This window comes from Hydra vulgaris, chromosome 10, assembly GCF_038396675.1.
Source record: "Hydra vulgaris chromosome 10, alternate assembly HydraT2T_AEP".
NCBI lineage: Eukaryota > Metazoa > Cnidaria > Hydrozoa > Anthoathecata > Hydridae > Hydra > Hydra vulgaris.
Genome location: NC_088929.1, coordinates 360,343 through 380,641, shown reverse-complemented (window position 1 = coordinate 380,641; position 20,299 = coordinate 360,343). Strand labels below are relative to the sequence as shown.

Sequence of the window (20,299 nt, the reverse complement as noted above, 5' to 3'; positions counted from 1 at the left end):
TGTTTTTATTACTAATATATTTTATTCATAACTGGGTATTAATTTATGGTATAATCATAGCTAATAAGTTAAATTCTAAATTACAGCTAATCAAGCTTCTAAACCAACTAAAGTAACATTTTCAGACACTTAGTAAACGATTCAAATACTATTTCTTTTAACAATTAAGATATTGAGCGGTGCGTAAAAGCCTCTTTAACCAACTTCTTTGATTATATGGAGGACTGGCCACCAGTTTTAAAGATTTAATCATGCAGAATTATTTTTTAATATTCATGTTTTCTGAAATGACTCCACTGATCTACGACTTTTTTCAAAAATGGAAATACTTGTCAAAAACATTAATTATATTGAAACTCGTATAAATATATTTGAGATGAAATAATTTTTAATCTGAGTTTTTACCGTAACACAAAATTATAATTTTGTTTTTACATAAAGCGAAAATAAACTAAAAAATAAATTTATACGTGGGTTTATACGTAAAAAATATTACCATACGATTTTTTTGTATATAAACTATTAAAAAGTTTGACATTGCTTTAATTATAAGAGTTATAGCAACTTTTTAAAAATTAAAAAAAAAAAGAACTTCAATGGAACACGAAAACTTAGTATTTTCTTTGAGCACCTGTGGAAAATAGTAAAACCCCTTTTTGCTTTTTCTTTTTAGAATTATTTTCTTTAGTTGAATCTAAACATTTTAAAGAAGTCGCTGAAATTGCAGCATTAAACATTTCTTTAAAGGTAGGTGTTGAAATTTCACATTCATTATCTTGTAAGACAGATAAGTTGCGTGTTAATGTATCTAAAATTGAAAATAGAGTTTATAAGGAATTGATTACAATATTATTAATATTATATACACTATAAAAGGTCATGCCATAAAAAATGCAAATGTTATATTGTAAAAAAAAATTTCTATTAGATTTAGAATGTCCGATGTAACCAAAAATATGAAAATTTAAAATATTTTGTTCGCATTACTTCAAATGAGTATATTTGCATGGCTAAAGATAGTGACTAAAATTAGATGTTAGCATCAGATGATCAAACACGTTGTTGTATCATTTTCATCAGAATCAAGCATTGGTACAACATTAAAACAAACACCACTTCTACCAGATTATCGCACTCGACATCACATCACTCCAATCAAATAGTCGTACAAGCCAACACGAGTTTAATAGTTTTTTTACTGATAATTATTTACTTTGGACTATTTTTTAGCTTTTACTCTTAAACTATTAAATTTTTAAATTACAACTAATTTAAAGATACCTTTACCACTTTTGTTTGTTAGATGAATGTTTGGCTTTTGAAACATCGCGTCATCTGGTTGTTTTACTTTCAACATTTGAGCAAAAGACAAACCAGGTTTTCCTAAACCATTGTTTTCATCTGCAATTGCTTCATTATAAAATGAATTTTGATTGATCGATTCAGTTGTAGGAGAAAAGCTGCAAGGAAAATTATCAAGATCTGCTAAATCAATATTACTTGTCGGACAATCATCAACACATTGATAGCCTAATAACAGAAAAATCAAGATTAATTGTAGGAAAATCATCAAAACATTGATAGCCTAGTTAAAAAACGATTAACTCTAAGTTAAGAAACTATTGCATAATATAATAACTTTAAATATAAATGTAAAGTTTATATACATATAGTTTATAAAACAATTTTTTTTTACCAAATTCTTTATTTCTTGCGTTAGAAGCTTTACGATCAAATTTTCTCTGTTCCTCTAACTTCTTTGAGCGAATTGACTTTCTTTTATTAAACTCTGGCATAAAATTATGTATTGTGCTTTTCGACAAAACTGGTGGTCTTAGTAACAACTCACAAATGCAAAATTCACACGCTAGTGGTAAATGACTCAAATATCTAAAACGCTTACGATGTTCCTAAATAATTACAAATACTAAATGAGTATTTATCAATACTAATTACTTTACCAATACTAAATATATATTAGAAAAAAGTAAAAACAATAATAAAAAAAAGCAAAACAATATTTACTATATTCATATATATATTTCATTTAAATATTGAAACAACAGAATATTAGCTTTTTAATTTAATTATAAAACTAATATTTAATAATCAAATTATTAATTTAGTTTTAAATATTCAACAAGTGCAACATCTCTTATTTTATGAAGGAAAGCGCAAAAGATAAAAACATTATTTGAAAATTACCAAACTCATAGTAAACGATTCAAAATCTAAAATTTGGCCTGTAATGGTGGTTGGAGCATTACATAAGGATCCATACTCTTCTATTAAACATCTTGCATTGAGTGCATCAATATATATATTTTGACCATCTTCAGCTAAAACAATAACACATAAAAATTTAAAAATCGATAAAGAAATATATTTTAACCTAAAAATAAATAAATTAACAATGACTAGAGTAGACAGTTTATCATAAACTGGGGGTAGGAGTAGACAGTTTATCATAAAATTTAATTCTATAATTTATATAGTGTAAATTTAAAAGTCCAGATGAATTAGAAATTTTTTTTATAAAGCTGAAACTTTGCTCTGCGATTATTGTAGGTATGCACAGATCGTAGGGCGGGTGAATAAAAAAAAGGCAATTGCTTTTACTCAGAAATTGGTCAGCTTTACGTGAATAAAAACTTCAAACTTGCTTTAATTTTTATTTACGAAAAGCTGAGCAATTATTCAGCAATTTTGGAGAAATTGTTTAGCTTTACGTGAATAAAAATTTGAGTGATTTTGCTCAAATTTTTATTCACGTAAAACTAAACAACTACTCCAAAAACGCATATACTCAAAAAAAGTGAGACATTTAATAGGAATAAAATTATATTTTTCAAAGTGTCTCTTCATCAAGCTTTTCACAATAAGTGCATTTATGATTAGTGCCATTCTTTAAATTCTACATCAGTTTCATCATTGATTTCTTTCAGCAATAACAACATCAATGCTGACTTCAAAAACGTGTGCTCTTGTTGTAGCAATGGCTTATTCTGGCATCATTTTAGCACTGATGTTCTTAGGGACACAGTTCTCGGCATCTACTAATTTTCCTCTATTTTGTTCAACCTAAAGCAAAAAATTAGGCAACTTTCTAGGCAAAGTAGCTTTAATTTATGAATGCAACCTTTAAGATTAAAGCCAAACAATTTTCTTTTTCATTCATGAAAGGCACTCACCGTATCTCAGTAGTTCTGTTATGTTCAACTCAAATTGTTTATCATCTCTGTTGAAGATGCTGTCAATAGTTTATAAAGCTTTTTTCAGCAACCAAATTTATTTTCCTATTATCACTTCCACAAACAGTATAATGCATGGATGCAGTTTTTTAATTAAACTACAATATATTGAATGGAGGAAAAAGCGGAGTCAAATAAAATCTTAGTAAGTCAAATGTCTTTCAAGAAATTAAGGCTAACTTTCCAAAAAATTTAATACTTTAATAAAAATTTTAATAAAAAATTTTGATAGCGATATATCTCATAAAGTTTACATATATTAGAAGGACATTATTATCCATCGAATTATATTAAAAAATTCCAAAAAAAGCGAAGAAAAACTTAGAATAAAAAATTAGAAATAGCTATTACAAATTAGATACTACTAATTTTTCTTAGCATTCTTAGCAAAGGAGATTTAGGTCTATGTCCAAAAGAGATTTGTAAAACACTTTTTTAATTTAAACAATTCAGAGATTTGTTTATACAATGATAAGATGAAAACCACTTGTATATTTTTTTTTTTGGTACTATATATCCGAAAGATACTGATATAAATCAGGTACAGAAGTTGAAAGATACAGGTATAAATTTCAAATGTTCAGAATAAAAAATGTTTTAAAAAGGTTATAATAAACTTATATTTGAAGATTTTTTGGACTATTTTTTATTTATTTAAAAACTTTGGCATATATAAAGTTTGCCAAATGGTAACACACAAGCAGTCAACGCCTGAGGGAAGAAATGAATTACATTAAAATAAAGGAGAATTATTTTTCGAACAAAGCATATTTTGACAGTTGTCAAGACAAAATTAAAGATTAATAGAGGAATATTTAAAAATGAATAAGACAGAGAATGAACCTAAACACTTTTAACAATTATAATAAACAATAAATTGTTTCATAAACACTAATATGAACGAAAATATACAAAAAATATGTAACCAAACAAATAAAATAAATAAAATAAAACAAAAAACTGATAACCAAAATAAAAAGTATGTATGCAACAATGAAAAGCCTCAGAATGGAAAAAAAAACATTAATGCTAATGTGTAAACATTATTTGTGTAGTGATAAAGTAATAAACATCTCCTCAGAGTTGCGTCTATTATTACTGGCATTTCGATGAGGATCAGTACTTATAACTAGTTATCTCGCCAGACAAACATTATCGCCACTTATGCTTTACCCCCTGACTTACGCCTATTCCATACTGCAGTAAAAAAGGATTCACTACAAATAGCCAAAACTAAACCATACCCAAATTTGAAAAACACTAATATTTTTTTAATGATATGATATAAAAAGTGTTGATCTACTGCACAATATAAATAAAAATAGTTAAATAAATAACTTACCATACCTCCAGTAGAAAAAACTAAGCACAATAAATAAAATTCAAATAAAAACACCAAAAACAAAACTAAAACAACTAAAGTTTGCAAACAGAAAATACTAATAAATTGTGCTTTAAGACCATTTAAACCACATAGATAGTTCCAGCACAAATAAACCAAAAACAATCAAATGGCAATATACCCTATTAAAAACCCTTTTAAAATTAAATAAAACACAATAGAGTTTTCAAAAAACTCTAACACTGTCATAGATACTTCATTCGAATTTTGTTAACCAATCTAAATCGTAAGAAAATGAAACAACCCACGCAACTTAAAATCATAACTAAAAATCAAGTAATATATGAAAGTAGAAACATATATATATATAGATCGCCTGCAAAAATGTAAAGATTTAAATATGCAATGAAGGATAAAAAAAATTCTCTAAATAATAAAAGACGAAAATTGTGCATGCGAAAATTAAAACCAAGCTAAGTAATGAATGTAAGATAATATAGCATAAAAGTTGCTTAATAATATTAATAACATGAAAATCAGCGGATAAATAATATATTGAAAAATATTGTAATAAGATCAACTTAATACTAAAATAAGATGAATAGAGAAATTTAAGCCAAATGAGTGGTTAAAAAATTATTTTAGGTGATATAACAATATTATAATATAACATAATGTAATATTTAAACAACGTACGAAGCGGGAAAAAATATTGTTCAGAAGTAAAAACTTCTCTACGGTCTGAATTAAAGGAAACTTTGAGATCCTATCTAAATTGAAATTTGCGAAAAAGTAAAGTTTTCTCTACGGTCCGAATTAAACGTAATTTTGAGACCATAGCAAAACAACAAAAAGATGTTGATCAACAAAACATGTCGAAACCCGCTAGTCAAAAAGAATCACTCTTATATATACATATATATATATATACATACACATATATATATATACACACACATACACATACATACATATATATACACACACACACACATATATACACACACACATATATATATATATATATATATATATATATATATATATATATATAAATATATATATATAAATATATATATATAAATATATATATATATATATATATATATATATATATATATATATATATATATATATATATATATATATATATATATATATATATACAGTATCGGACAAAACGAGTGCAACCAAATAATGCTAATTTAGTTTCTTTATATAAAAGTGCTGCATTTTTTCAATTTAGAGAAATAACTATGTAACTGTTTGGAGACAAAGTTCTTCAAGTTTTATTCATCACGAAGTTCATTATTTGTACACAAAAATTAATAAATTAATCAAAAGTATTAAAAAAAGTTGATTTCCTTCTGGACAAAACAAGCTCAACTTGACAAAATGTTGACCAAGCTGTATTTCGCTATCAATATTTCGTGACAAATCCTTTATTGTCGATCACAGCCTTGCATCTTTTAAGCATAGATTCGATCAGGTGATCAATGAAACTTTGTGGAATCGCTGCCCAGGCCTTTTGGATTTGTTTAAACAGTTGATCCTTATTACGAACACCTTCACAATTAAATCTGCGGTTGACGATCTCCCACAGGTTTTCGATAGGGTTGAAATCCGGAGATTGAGGCGGCCAATCCATCACCGATAGGTGGTTGTCTTGAAACCACTGCTCGACTACTTTTGCAGTGTGTTTCGGATCGTTGTCTTGCTGAAAAACTTATTTTATTAGCATATTCCATTAAGCATGAGGTAACATAACATCTTTCAGGATATTTTTATACATGAAACGGTCCATTATTCCATCGTTTCGATGTATTGGTCCTAGACCGTTAGCAGAAAAATACCCCCAGACCATTACATTGCCTCCACTATGCTTCACGGTCTTATGGCAGTAACGTAAATCGAGGCGTTTTCCGGCCGGTCGACGTACACAGCAAATGCCATCGCTCCCAATGATGTTGAACTTCGATTCATCACTGAACAGGACAGTTCGCCATTTTTGCACATTCCAGTCAATATGAGATGTAGCAAACAGGAGTCTTTTCTTCTGGTTTTTTAGTGAAATCAGCGGTTTCTTTGCAGGGCGTCGAGAAAACAATCCGGCTTCAACAGCACGTCATCTGATTGTTTGGTCTAATTGCTTTTGTATCTCGACTGATGATATTTAGGGATCCTTCTTGACGGATCTGACGATCATAGAATCCTCTCTAGAAGTGGTGGAACACGGTCTTCCACCTTTGTTATTTGCTGCCAACTTCCCCGTAGAACAATATTTGGAACATAGTCTTGACACGGTTCATTTTTTCACGCGATATTTATCACAAATACTTTTTTGTGACATTCCACTTACGTAATCGCCAATAATTTTTTTTCTTAGTTCCAATCCAAGATTGTCAGGAACCATTTTTGCACTTGAAGTCATAAAAATAATAAATATAAATAATCACGCTTCTCAAGGCTTACCGTGTTACATTTACCTTGTGATGATACAATAATGCTCTGTGGAACACAACGTCTTAGTTGGATGTGGACTGTATTGATGTAATGAAACACTTGTTGTATTTCACTTCTTGTATTGATGTCCTTTGTTAAAACACATTGATAAAACTCACTTCGATAAACTGTCTTGATAATACTGACTGATTGACTTCCATATACTGACTGAATAACATGTCGATTTACATGTCCTTATATAGTAAAATGAACCTGTGAATCTGTTCTGGAAGATTCTAGATGCTTCTTTTTGATACTTCTGGAAGCTTCTGGATGCGTCTGGATGCTTCTGAATGTTTCTGGATATTTCTGGATGCTACAGGATGCTTCCAGATGCTTCTTCTGGAAACTTCTGGAAGCTTCTGCATGCTTCTGGAAACTTCTGGATACTTCCTTTAATTATTAAAAAAACTTCTGTGACGTTGAAACAGACCAGACTTAAGAAAATGAAACAAACCAAAAAAGTTGCACTTGTTTTGTCCGCTACAAAATGGCACTTGTCAACAAAATTCTGCCTGTGTGCTGTTACCTGTCAGCTGATTGCTCATGTCATGGCATGCTATGACTCTAAACTCCTGAACTGTTTGCTGTGGTAGTATAGTTCGTTTCGTTTTTAAGACATGTAAAATTAGGAACACTTTTTAGCATTGTTCGATGTTGGTTGCAAATGTTTTGTCCAATACTGTATGTATATATATATATATATATATATATATATATATATATATATATATATATATATATATATATATATATATATATATATATATATATATACACACACACACACAACAAACGCAAATATATATTTATATGTATATATATATAAACTACAATACAAAATTATATATATATGAACCCTAAAATCAAAACTTGATCACACATTATAACATGTGCATAACATACAAATCTATATCTACATTCCAACCACATACTATATATTAAAAGAAAATATTACCAAAAAAAGAATGAGCTCAAACAAAGAAGTTTATTTTATAAAAGAACAAAAAGCATGCAAACGATGTAAAAAGGCTGTATGTGCATAAGGGTGTATAGGTGTAATGTGTAAGTCCGTGCTGTTTATGTCGTTCAGTAGAGTCTTGTGTTGTTAGTAACTAGCATGAAAGATTTATCTCTTAATTACACCATGCCAGCCCAGTCATACTCCAGAAAACCATGATGGATTAAACAACTATGCATGAATTTATAATGGACTTATGACTAAAAAACTAGCCCATGCGTCTTTCAGAGACAAACAACTTCTTTTGCGGTGACAGTAATTGTGATATAGAAAATAGTCGTGCTCGATCACCGTAACACTAACCCTTACGGGCTAGGCCCAATATTATTTAAAAACTTTGGCATATATATAATTCTGGCGCATTTGTGTTTTGTTTTTTTTTGGTACTATATATCCGAAAGATACTGATATAAATCGGTTACAGATATTGAAAGATACAGATATAAATTTCAAATGTTCAGAATAAAAAATGTTTTAAAAAGGTTATAATAAACCTATACTTGAAGATTTTATGGACTATTTAGTGCATCATTTTAGTGTGTGCTGAAAAAAAGGGTTCTTCTATTGTGTGCCAAGTGCCGAAAAAAAGGGTTCTTCAAAGAGTTGTGGAAGTGTTTTCATGTAATCTACATAATTTAGAGAATTACTAAGAAAAGTTTCAGCTTAATAAAGAATATTTACTAAAATTTATTCTTGTGTTACTTGTCATTCATTCTTTTACTGTGAATGTTGCTAAGTGTTCTAAAAATCCTTTTTTATGTAGTTTTTTTCCTCAAACATCAATTCTTTGGAATTTGTTCCCTTCATCTTGTTTTCTTAATTCAAAAAATTTGCAATATTTTAAGTTGCTTGTTAATTGTTATTTTGCTTTATAAACTTATAAATCTTTTTTTCCCCCAGTAACTTCCAACAAATTAGTGGTAGCTCGCAGTCTTGTTAGAAGTGAATATATTTTAAAAAAGAAAAAATACCTAGCTGCCACAACCACCTGGTCTTAATCCAAATGAAATATGTGGTCATATTAGATGCTAAACTTCAGTCAGAAGTCAGAAAACCTAGTAATTAAGATGAATTGTTTTTGACACTTTTAAATGGTTCGAATTTTCTGGAAGCTTGTAAACAATATTAGATGAAAGCCTGCTCCACAGATGCCAAGCGGTTATTGATGCAAAAACTTAAGCAATCAAGTATTAAAAATGATTATAATATTAAGAGGCGGATTGAATTTCTATTTAGTTGTAACAAGGAAAAAGCTATTTTAGCAAGTATTTTGTATTAAACATTAAAGATGTAAATAATTAGAAACCATAATCAATTTTTGCCATTCCAATTAAGTTGATTTTTTCCATTTATAAAGTTTTATTATAAGTCCAACAGTTTTATTTAATTTCTTTTTTTTTTGTGATTTTAAATCTTAATGAGCAAATGTTTAAACATTTTATTCTAACAGATGCAATAAACTTAAACCATGTCCATCTGACTGAGGGATTCTTTCCTTTGCAAGCATAACCTACTTAAACGAAACTAAACATTGCATTAAAATCTAAAATTAGTATTATTAGTGTATTATGTAATTAGCATAAATAATTTATAAAAAAAGAGTTTAACAACATACGTCTTGAATTTTTTTTTAGTTGAATAAAGTACGACTTGTGGGTTGATTTATCACACAGTGATATAAGCTTTTTTTTAATGTTATGTAACTCAGTGTAAACTAATTAATATATATTTTCATATATTTTTTTTTTTTTTTTTTAAACATCTTCGCTTCCAACAAGGCTGCAAGCAGCCACTGATTAAAGTTAGAAGTTACTGTAAGAGAAAAGATGAAGATTGTAGAGCAAGATAACGATTGACGGACGATTTAAAAGATTGCAAATTATACGAATCAGGAAAGCAAGATGAAGGAAGCGAATTCCAAAGAACTGATGTTCGAGGAAAAAAACTAGAAGAATAAGCGTTTTTGGAGCACTTAGGAACAGTCACAGAAAAAGGATGACACTTAATTGAATGACGAGTAACACGAGAATGAATTTTAGTAGATGGCACAAGAGACGCTAGCTCTTTAGAGCAGTGCCCATTATAGTATTTGTAGAAAAGAGAAAGAGAAGCAACATTACGACGATGTGATAATGGTTGAAGGTTGGCTGCAAGAGCAGGTCCAACTATGTTTACAATGCATTTATATAAGATAATATATATACATGAGTCATATAGATTCATAATATGTATTTATAATATACTTTTTCCTTTATTAGGGTGAGATTTTAGAACTAAATAAAATAAAATAATAATTCTTTAATCTTTAGATAGATCAGGAAATTTTAACATCGTACCACAACTTTATCAAGATTTTTGTGTTTCAATAAATTAAAAAAAAAAACAACTTGTTAATTTGTTTTTTTCAGTTTACTAATAACCCAGTTGAATTTATATCGAAAGTTAATCCATAAAATAAAGTTTAAGAAGTATAACACAAAATAATGGGTATCAAGTATATACCTTGATAAAAGTAGTAAAAATCATCAAATCTTTCAGATGGTTTATCAACATAGTGCTCAACCTGTTCATCAATTATTTTTTTGCTTGGTTTTGTATTATATGACAATTGTTCATCAGTTTCATTATTCCATTGTAATGATGCTTGACAATCTGAATTTTCCTTAACTATATTTGTATTTTCAAATTTGATTTCACTGTCATTATTGGCAAAAGGTAATTCATAACTGTCATCAACCTATCAGTATAAACAATAAAAAATTAAAGTTATAAAAAAAAATAACCTTTGCTTGTAGTAAACTAAACTAACCTTAGCTTGAGAAAGAATAAATGCCAAACTTGATTCTTGAGAGGGAACAAAGACGTCATTGTCATCAACAGTATGTGTTATATTCAAAGTTTCAGTAAGTTCATTATCAATTTTTATTTCTTCTATTGCTTTCTAGGAAAAATTAAATTTTGATTCTTCTATTGTATTATATTAGTTTCATATCGCTTTTATATTAGTTTATAATGCCTCTGAATGTGAAACATGAATAATATAATTAACATGAATAATATTACCTTGACTTTCACTAAAGCTAATTGAATAAAACAGTCTTCACCACTCTTAAAAAAATTAAAACAACCATTTAGTAATTATTTTATTTTTCACTTATTATTGTTTCATTACAATATTTAAGTGAATCAAAAATTACAAACCCAGGATTTTAAAATCAACCATTTCTTGATTTTAAAATCCCGGACTGGGTTTTAAAAACCATGAAACAATGCTCAAAATTTATCTTTACTTATATTTATTTTTAATGGCTTTTTATTATTACTCAGATTAGTTAACTCATTTATGTTTAAGTTAATATAACTACAATAGCTATAATAAATATATGGAAGATATAAATAAATGTAGCTGCTACAGCTATATTTAGTAACTATTGGTAATAAATATATATTTTTAAATTCTGCTAACAAGGCTTCCAGCAACCACTATTAAGTTTGGATTATATTTATTTGAGAAAATTAACTTTCTCTGTAAAATTCTCTGAAATTGATGTAAAAGGTGCTGTCAGATGCTAAGCTCCATTATTCTCAGTTCACTAAATCTCGTATCTTATCTCAGAAGTTAGGCTCTAGAGCCTTTTGAAAAATCTTTTACTGAGTGGTTAACAAAGGTAGGTCTAACATACCATCTCTAATTCATTGGACTGATCTTATTAACTCTCCCAAGGATAAGACAGAACAATTATAGCCACTCTCTTCCTTACATTCCAATTAAACAGGTTAACCCATTTTTAGACATTCAAATCACTCCAGCTTCCGTTGCTAAAGTCATATCTCGATTAAACTCTGCTACGGCTTGTGGTCCAGACAACACATCTGTAACAATCTTTTAAAATTGTTCTCCAAAACTCTCTTTAATTTTCTCTGAACTATTCAATAAAAGCTTGACTGAGTCTTGTTTTCCTACCTGCTGAAAAATGGCATCTATTGTTTTAATTTTCAAAAACTCTGGTGAACATTCTGACCCCTCTAATTATTGTCCAATCAGTCTTCTTTCTGTTATTAGCAAGGTCTTTGAGTCTTTAATAAACAAATTTCACAACATCTAATCTTGAGTCAAATAACTTGCTGTCAGACAATCAATATTGTTTTCGATCCTAACTCTGCGGCTGACTTGCTAACTGCTGTGACTGAAAGATTTTATTGTGCATTAGAGGAAGGCAGAGAGGCTAGGGCTAGTGCTCTTGACATATATAAGGCTTTTGACAAAGTTTGGTCTTTTCCATAAGCTTGTTTAATATAGTGTATCTGGGAAAGTTTCTGAGATTATCAAATCGTTTCTTTCTAAACCACTTGATTAAAGTTATCCTTGAAGGCTTTTGAGGGTAACTGAAGGTTCTGTCTATGGTCCTATTGTGTTTCTTATCTACATTAATGATCAGTGATCCGTCAACTGTTTCCTTGCTTGTTTTTTGTGGAGCAAGCAGTAAATGCACTTAGTATATATTTAAATTTCTTACATTGCAAGTAATAGTAGAAGAACAAATTCTAAGCAAAATACAAAAATGCTAATTAAAAAATGAACAAGTAAACAACTTAAACAAATTATTTTGAAGTAACAACTTGTTAATAAGTACTTAATTGAAAACAATAATATAAAACTCTGTCTTTTTATGGCAAAAAGAACTTATTTTCTTTTTTAGTAAGAGCATATATTATTTATTAGTGAATAATATATTATTTACAAGTCTACAACAATTTTTAATTGCATACAAAAAAGTGTATTGTAAATTGTATATGTTAATGGTTTAGTTAGCAAGACAAAATAATGATTTAAAAACAAAAACAAAAAACCATTGTCATACTGACAATGGTTTTTAAAAACAAAAACACAAACTATCGCCTTACTGAAAAAAAAACATGCTTAACTAAAGTACCGTTATCCTTTATTAGGATATAAGGATATTGGATATATAAAAAAGAAGAGTAATGTCTAAGTATGTTAAGATAAGTTATGTTGTGTTGAAAACAGTTAAAAAACGAGAAAATTAGTACCACAATTCAAGAAAGATTTAATGAGTCCATAAATGTTTAAAATACAATTAGATTTCATATTAGACACAATTAGATTTCAGACTTCATATATTAGATACTATTGGAATTATTTCAAATTTATCATAATAACTTTAAAACAGACAATGATTGGTCAAATAAGAAAAGTTTGATGTTTAAAACTGCATAACAGATATTCATGAATTCTGTAAATTCCTCGTAACTATCACTCCTAGAACTTAGTTATTATGAATGCATTTTTAAATTTAGTGAAAAAGATTTTTTTTTTTTAATTATATCTTAAAAACCATTATTTTTTATCACAATGTAACTTTTCAAATTAAAAATTTTTCAAATTCCAATTTTATCACTCGTTTTATCGATATTTAAAATAACTCTGATAAATTTAAGAGATTTAGTAGGAGATAAAAAAAAAAAGATTTAAAACCTCATCTGCAATTGCCTGTATTAGTTGATTTTCCAACTGAAGTTTTTCTGGTAACATAATTTTTTCAACAACAGAATCTTTGTTTGCCAACATAAGTTTACTTCCAAACTTTAAAAACAATCCTAAAATAAAAGATCAACACTATAAAACAATTGTACAATTTTATTACATAATTTTTTTAGTCATTATATTTATGATTATCTATATTTTGCAAACTACTTTCGAAATATTATTTTTTATTTTATTTTATTATATTAAACAGTTACAAAAGATGATAGAAGAGAAAAATACCATTCCAAAAAGAGAAAGATTCATCAGATGATATTTTTTCACTTTTTGTTGAGGTAAACAAAGAACTCTAAAAAATAATATAACTTATCTTTGTAAATAAGTTAATGTTTCACAACAATATAAATTGTTTACTAATTAAAAGAAAAATTAAAACAAAACAGCATTGATATATAGAATTATGTAAGCTTACTTTTTGTCGCTTCATTAACTTCATTGTGATATTTTCATGTCTTGCAAATTTCTTTTGGATAACATTCACAACACTTTAAATAAAGTTACAGCTCAACAAAATATTGTAAATAAAAATCAAGTGATTTAATTATAATAGTGCCAATAAAAACACAACAACAACAACAAAAAACAAACAAACAAAATAGAACCTTGATCCAAAGAGGATTACTATTCGATCAAGTTTTACATACACTGTTTAAGATTACTTTTGTGTAAATCAGTGTTTAATTAAGTATGCACATTAAAGTTACATTAAAAAGTTTAAAATAAACCTGCAGATTTTTAAACATTTTTTGAACCAAACAAAATTATAAAAACATAAATCAAAGTACTACAATAAAAATGGAATAGTGTATGGATTGAATGTATAACATTTTTTAAATAGACTATTAATAATCAATAGACATGATAATATTATTAAACTTTTAACTTGTTATGCTGTTGAATGTGTGATAAAAATCGTACACTAAAACATCGATCTCTAGGTAATTGTTAAAAACCGTGAACCACAAATTTTAGCTAAAATATTATATAATTTTTTGTTCTCTTTAAATTCAATTTTGATTATTAATATAAATTCAAGAAAAAATTTATTTTTGGCTTTGCCAATCAACATAAAACAAAACTGAATGTTTGTGATGATGATAGTGATGGTGTTCTTGATCTACACTTTATAAAACAGACATTATTTTATTAACTATGACATTGTTAGCCAATTAATTGGCCTCACCTTTGTTACCTTAAAAAATATAATTTAAATTCTACATAAATCAATCAAATAATAAGATTTCTTTAGAAGTGAAGCATCTTCAATATATTTGTTGCTCATTATATAAAGAACTTCAACTCCAATTAAATTACTACAAATGTTATTTAAATAACTATTGTAGTGTTTAAAATTCCAACAAAAAATTTTTTAAACAGTATTTCATAGAAAAAAAATGGCCATTAAAATGAGCATCCAGTAGAGAGATAGTAGTGATATAAAAATTGACATTACATTAATGTTAAGATCATGACATCATATCAATGTTAAGATCATGACAACATATTAATGTTAAAATAATGTCATCATGTTAATGTTAAGATCATAACACCATGATGATGTTAATATCATGACATCATTTTAATGTTAAGATCATGACATCATGTTAATGTAAAGATTGTGATATGTTAATGTTAATGTTAAGATCATGACATAATGTTAATGTTAAGATCATGATATCATGTTGATTTAAAGATCATGTCATTTTAAGTAGTAGCAAAAGAAAAATGCTTGCAAGCATTAAAAAAAAAAAGCTATAATAGTGATATTTACAATAATTATGTATGATTTTTTGTAATTAGTATTGTATTATAGTATTTAATAAATGTATTATTCATAATAAGTATTTTGAAAACATGAAAATAACCTTTTTAAATCTGCATCATGCACTGCTTCATGACAGATTGGGCATTTTCTCCATGTTTTATCAGTCTAAAGAAAAAATTTATATAAAAATAATCAAGATTAGAAGATATAGTCATAAATAGAGCAACACTTACCAGCTGCAAATAATGGAGAATGCAGCTCCAACAAAAAACATGACCACATCGCGTTATTTTTGCCACTGTTGGGGGGTACAAGCATATTGGGCAACTAGGTATTTCATGTGTTGGCAAGTACTAAAAAATTTTTTTGTGTAAAGTTTAACAAAATTAAAACAAAATATTTATATCTAATGGAATAATTTGAAAGAGTTAATTAATCCATTAGCTATAAATAGCCTGAGTAAAATTGATATGACAAGCTACGCGAGCTGCCAGGCATTTCAACAAAAATTCTTTAATTCATCTAAAAGTTATTTTTTTTATTTTTTATTTTTACTTTTGATTGAACTTCAGTTGTATGTTCTGATTTTTGTTGCCTTTATTTCATATATACCTATATTTCATATATAAACCAAAAACTTTGTTAGCTTAATTAAGTTTGAGACTCAGTTATAGACAAACTATAAAGTTTAAAAAAACAAACTAGTTTATCACTCAATTAAGTGAAACACATTAATATTTAACAGTTTGCACTATTTAAGTTTTTGAATTTTCAGAAAATACTGAAAACCTAGAATAACATGTTAAGTACTTTTGCAACGCATGCTTATATTTTGCTTTTCAACATTCTAATTAATTATCTTGTAATTTAATATACAACAATAATACAATCACTGTTTGAAAAAACTGTTTCATTTTGTTTTAAACTTGCTAAAATATGCTTCTTTACAAAATTAAAACAAAATCATTGTTATTGTAAAAATTGTAAAAATAGTGTTTAAAAAAGCCTCTGCTACCCCCTCCCCTCCAGCCAAAAAAAAAATTAACAATTGTAAGCACTTATATTTAGTTAGGGTAAGCTCAGTTGGAGCTATAAGACTTTATTAGACAAAGTTAAAAATTCAAATTTACCATGAACATATTAAAAAATGATATCCCCAAATAAACTCACACTCATTTAACTTTTTAAAATAATTTTTTCTTTAATAATTTATCTCAAGATTTAAACCTTGAAATGGTTAATAAAAACAAAATCCTTGGTTAATAAAATGGTTATGGCTTATAAAAACTAAAACCTTAGTTTTTGTTTTTTTTTTATTTTTTTTTTTAATTCTTTTTATTTTGAATAACATGATAATCAAAAGCATTTTGTAAAAACATAAAAAATAATTAGTAGGAAAAGATTTTTAAATGTATTTTTTTAATTCCACTAATGTTTAATAGTACTTTATTCAACATCAAGTAATAATTGCTGACAATATTTACTTTAAAAGGATCCCTAACTGCCGAAACAAGTAGTACTCATATATAAGTAAAATGCTTAAAAAAAACATTTAAGATAAATTTTTTTGAATAAGCCTAAATAATAAATGTATATCAATAAAACTAAAAAAGTTGTTTTAGTTAAAGATTTTATTTGATTTTTGGAGTCTTAATAATATACGGAACAATGTTACTTTAAAATTTACAAAAAAAAAAAGTGAAAAAATACTTTAATTTACTTACTCTACTAAGACCTTTTTTTCTTCACTAAACAACTTCCTCGAGTAGTTTTTTTTTTAGTAGTTGTTTTCACTAAACAACTTTTTCTAGTTAAAACAACTGAAAACTATATAAAATCCTTTTCTAAATTACTTTTTATTAATGATTTCTTGTAGACATTTTAATTTAAAAAAAGTTTGTTTTGCACAGACAAAGTGACAAATAAACCAAAAAGACAGCAAGCTAATGAAATGTTGTAGAAAGGACACAAAAAGTATATACTTTATGTCTTATTGAATAGCAACTTTTTAATCAAATTTTAAAATGACACTTTGCACTGTTATTGTTGCTATAGTAATGCAAACACATCACACAACTATCTTTTCATTGATTACAGGTTTTCATGTCTTTTTTAAAAATTTGAACTTAATCAACATGATTAATCAACATTTTCTAATAAAAAAATTTTTACAGCCCCTAATAAATACCGCCATTTAACCAAATTTATTATTAACCATAACATTTCAATAGGAAGAAATACCCATAGCGATAAATGGTCTACATAAAATTTTCAACAATTTTCAAAAAATTAAAAAATGTATATACTAGGGCAACTAACATCTTCTTTTTATTCAGGAGTTTGCCATTAAAATTATAATTTTATTTAGTTCTTGCACAGTACAAGAGGTTATTGGTATTCTTAAATAAAACTCTGTAAAAAAAAATAACATTCTATAATACTTGCATAAAAATACGATCGAAAAGTAACACTTAGAAAAAAACAAACAAATTAAATATAAGAAAGATACATTAACTAAAAAATTATCTTAACTATTGTTAAAAACAAGTTGCGCTACAAAAATCTAGAAACTATACATAATTATAATTCTATTACAAATATTTTTAGGGATTTGAAGTAAAATTGTATAATTAAATAAGAGTTTCTAATTTTGGGAGAAAAAATACTCTGATATCTTAAAAAAAATTAAAAAAAAAAAAAAATCATTTAACAATGACGTTGTAGACTAAAACTGTTATGAATTAAATGTGCATGAGATAAATTACTGAAGGTATATTATGGTAACACAAATGATCTATTTACCTATTATTTACTGAAGATATATTATGGTAAGACAAATGATCTATTTATCTATTTTTAGAAAACTAGCTACACCTAACTAGAAAATATAAGTATCGGACAACTTGACGAGAAGAAAAATATTCCTCGCTTTAGACCCAAAAAATACTTAAACAATAAGATTATACTCAAATTATAAAAATTTGAAACAATAAAACATAACAAAAATATTCATACAACAAGTCTAATAGTTTCCCAGGCAACTAAAACATCTGGATCCACTCCATTAACAAGATACTTGTCAGGAACATTATCAACAACAAAATAGCAGCTATCATAAAAATTTTTACATGTATCAAATAAATTTCTATGTAAAAATATAAAATTTATATGTAATAAAATAAAGTTCACTAGTAAAATTAATTTAAAACATAAGAACAAAGGAATAAAAAAATAAGGTTCAGCAGTTAAATCATAATTTAGTTTTATCAGTTTATTAATTAGAAGGATTTTAACAAGCCAAAAAAAATGCAGTTTATGTTGTATTTTATTCAGTGTATTAACACATTAACCCTATAACTTCATCATTTTGTCTGTTTATAACACATGAAACTGAATCTCTATAAAGAGTATAATATTGTGCATCCAGAATCGTTACTTAGTTGAGGATTTTAAAATACAATGATTAGTTGAAATTAGTTTGATTAATAATTAGTTGAAAATTTGAAACACAATTAGTTGAAATTAATTGAAATTTCATAATCTCTTTTCACATACAGTATATATAGTATCATATAGGGTATCATATAGGATATAATTTAAGTTTAAGGATAATATCACTACACACATGATTTCAACAATATATTTAATAGGATATATGATAGATCATCCTAGTCATATTTTAAAAATCCAGAAAACTGTTTGGATAAAATATCCGGAAAAAATCAGGAATTTGTTTTCCCTTATTTTCTTTTTAATTTCCATTTAGCTAAACTGTTTCTAATTTTTTTGATACATTTCATAATTATTGTGTGTGAGTGGTAAAAGCCTAAAAACAAATGCATTACAAAAATATATACCTTAACCTGCATGTATTGAAAATATTTTGATATCCAGAAAAACTGAAAGTTGAAAAAAAATATCCGGAATTCCGGAAATATTTGGAAAAAGATAATCCCTGATATATTGCTAAAACTTTTTACAAGAATACCTATAAAACTTTCAAATTCTCTTGTTATATAGACTTATTATATAGTCTTATTTTAAACAATCTGAATGACAATTAGATGCATTAAACGCTGTTCACCTATGTTTTTTAGCAAATATATGTTCATAAAATTCGGAAAAACTAGGATTAAAAAATTAAAATGGGTAAATCTATATCACTTTTAAGTTACATTTTTAATAAAGTTACAATTTTTTCAAGTTTGTAATGATATTTAAATTTGTTATATGCAATTGCATCTGATATGATACAGCATGCGTTAATAAAATATTTATGTAAACATCATTTTATTCATTATTATGCATATTTACAAAGTAATTTAAGTTTTGATTTCTGTGACACTTTAAAAACAATATTGTATTTGTTCACAAAAACAAGGTCACACGCTTCATATTTGTGTTCAAATTGATACTTAGAGCATGGACTAACTGTAGATAGTATTTGCTGTTGTTGTAGACTTCGAGGTACTTCAACTTTCGCATATATAAAATGTGAAAAATGTAATAATAGATTTTGTCTTAAACAAATAACGAATCATTTTCAAATGTTCCATACCTTTATTTTAACACATTATTCTTTGCTATTATGTCATACATTAATTTGTCAGACTACATCATTCCTGCAAAATTTTCTTTTATATTTTTTATATTGTACCATGTATGCATGCTGTATCGGATATGATAAAATTTTGAAAATTTTATAAAAAATAACAAATGAAGATTGTAGAGCAAGATAATGATTAACATACAACTTAAAGGATTGAAAATTATATGAATCAGGAAAGCAAGGAATTCCAAAGAACTGATGTTCGAGGAAAAAAACTAGAAAAATAAGAGTTTATGTAACACT

At 26.8% G+C, this 20,299-nt stretch overlaps 1 protein-coding gene across 4 annotated transcripts in view; it reads right to left on the bottom strand.

Annotated features, from left to right (window-relative positions):
- Positions 1-345: 345 nt before the first annotated feature.
- Positions 346-20,299, bottom strand: part of LOC100204268 (E3 ubiquitin-protein ligase RNF10) — a 28,792-nt gene continuing 8,838 nt past the window's right edge. For 2 of the 4 annotated variants that reach the window (XM_065807017.1, XM_065807016.1), the window contains exons 4-16: positions 18,463-18,556; positions 15,681-15,800; positions 15,548-15,612; positions 14,095-14,167; positions 13,905-13,971; positions 13,614-13,735; positions 11,180-11,224; positions 10,926-11,057; positions 10,619-10,853; positions 2,206-2,339; positions 1,697-1,910; positions 1,282-1,530; positions 346-808 (exon numbers count right to left, since the gene is read on the bottom strand). In XM_065807017.1, the coding sequence (XP_065663089.1) occupies positions 612-808; positions 1,282-1,530; positions 1,697-1,910; positions 2,206-2,339; positions 10,619-10,853; positions 10,926-11,057; positions 11,180-11,224; positions 13,614-13,735; positions 13,905-13,971; positions 14,095-14,167; positions 15,548-15,612; positions 15,681-15,800; positions 18,463-18,556 (1,747 nt within the window). In that variant the 3' untranslated portion in view covers positions 346-611. The remainder of the gene's footprint in view (positions 809-1,281; positions 1,531-1,696; positions 1,911-2,205; positions 2,340-10,618; positions 10,854-10,925; positions 11,058-11,179; positions 11,225-13,613; positions 13,736-13,904; positions 13,972-14,094; positions 14,168-15,547; positions 15,613-15,680; positions 15,801-18,462; positions 18,557-20,299) is intronic. The other 2 variants (XM_065807018.1, XM_065807019.1) reach the window with 1 other exon arrangement.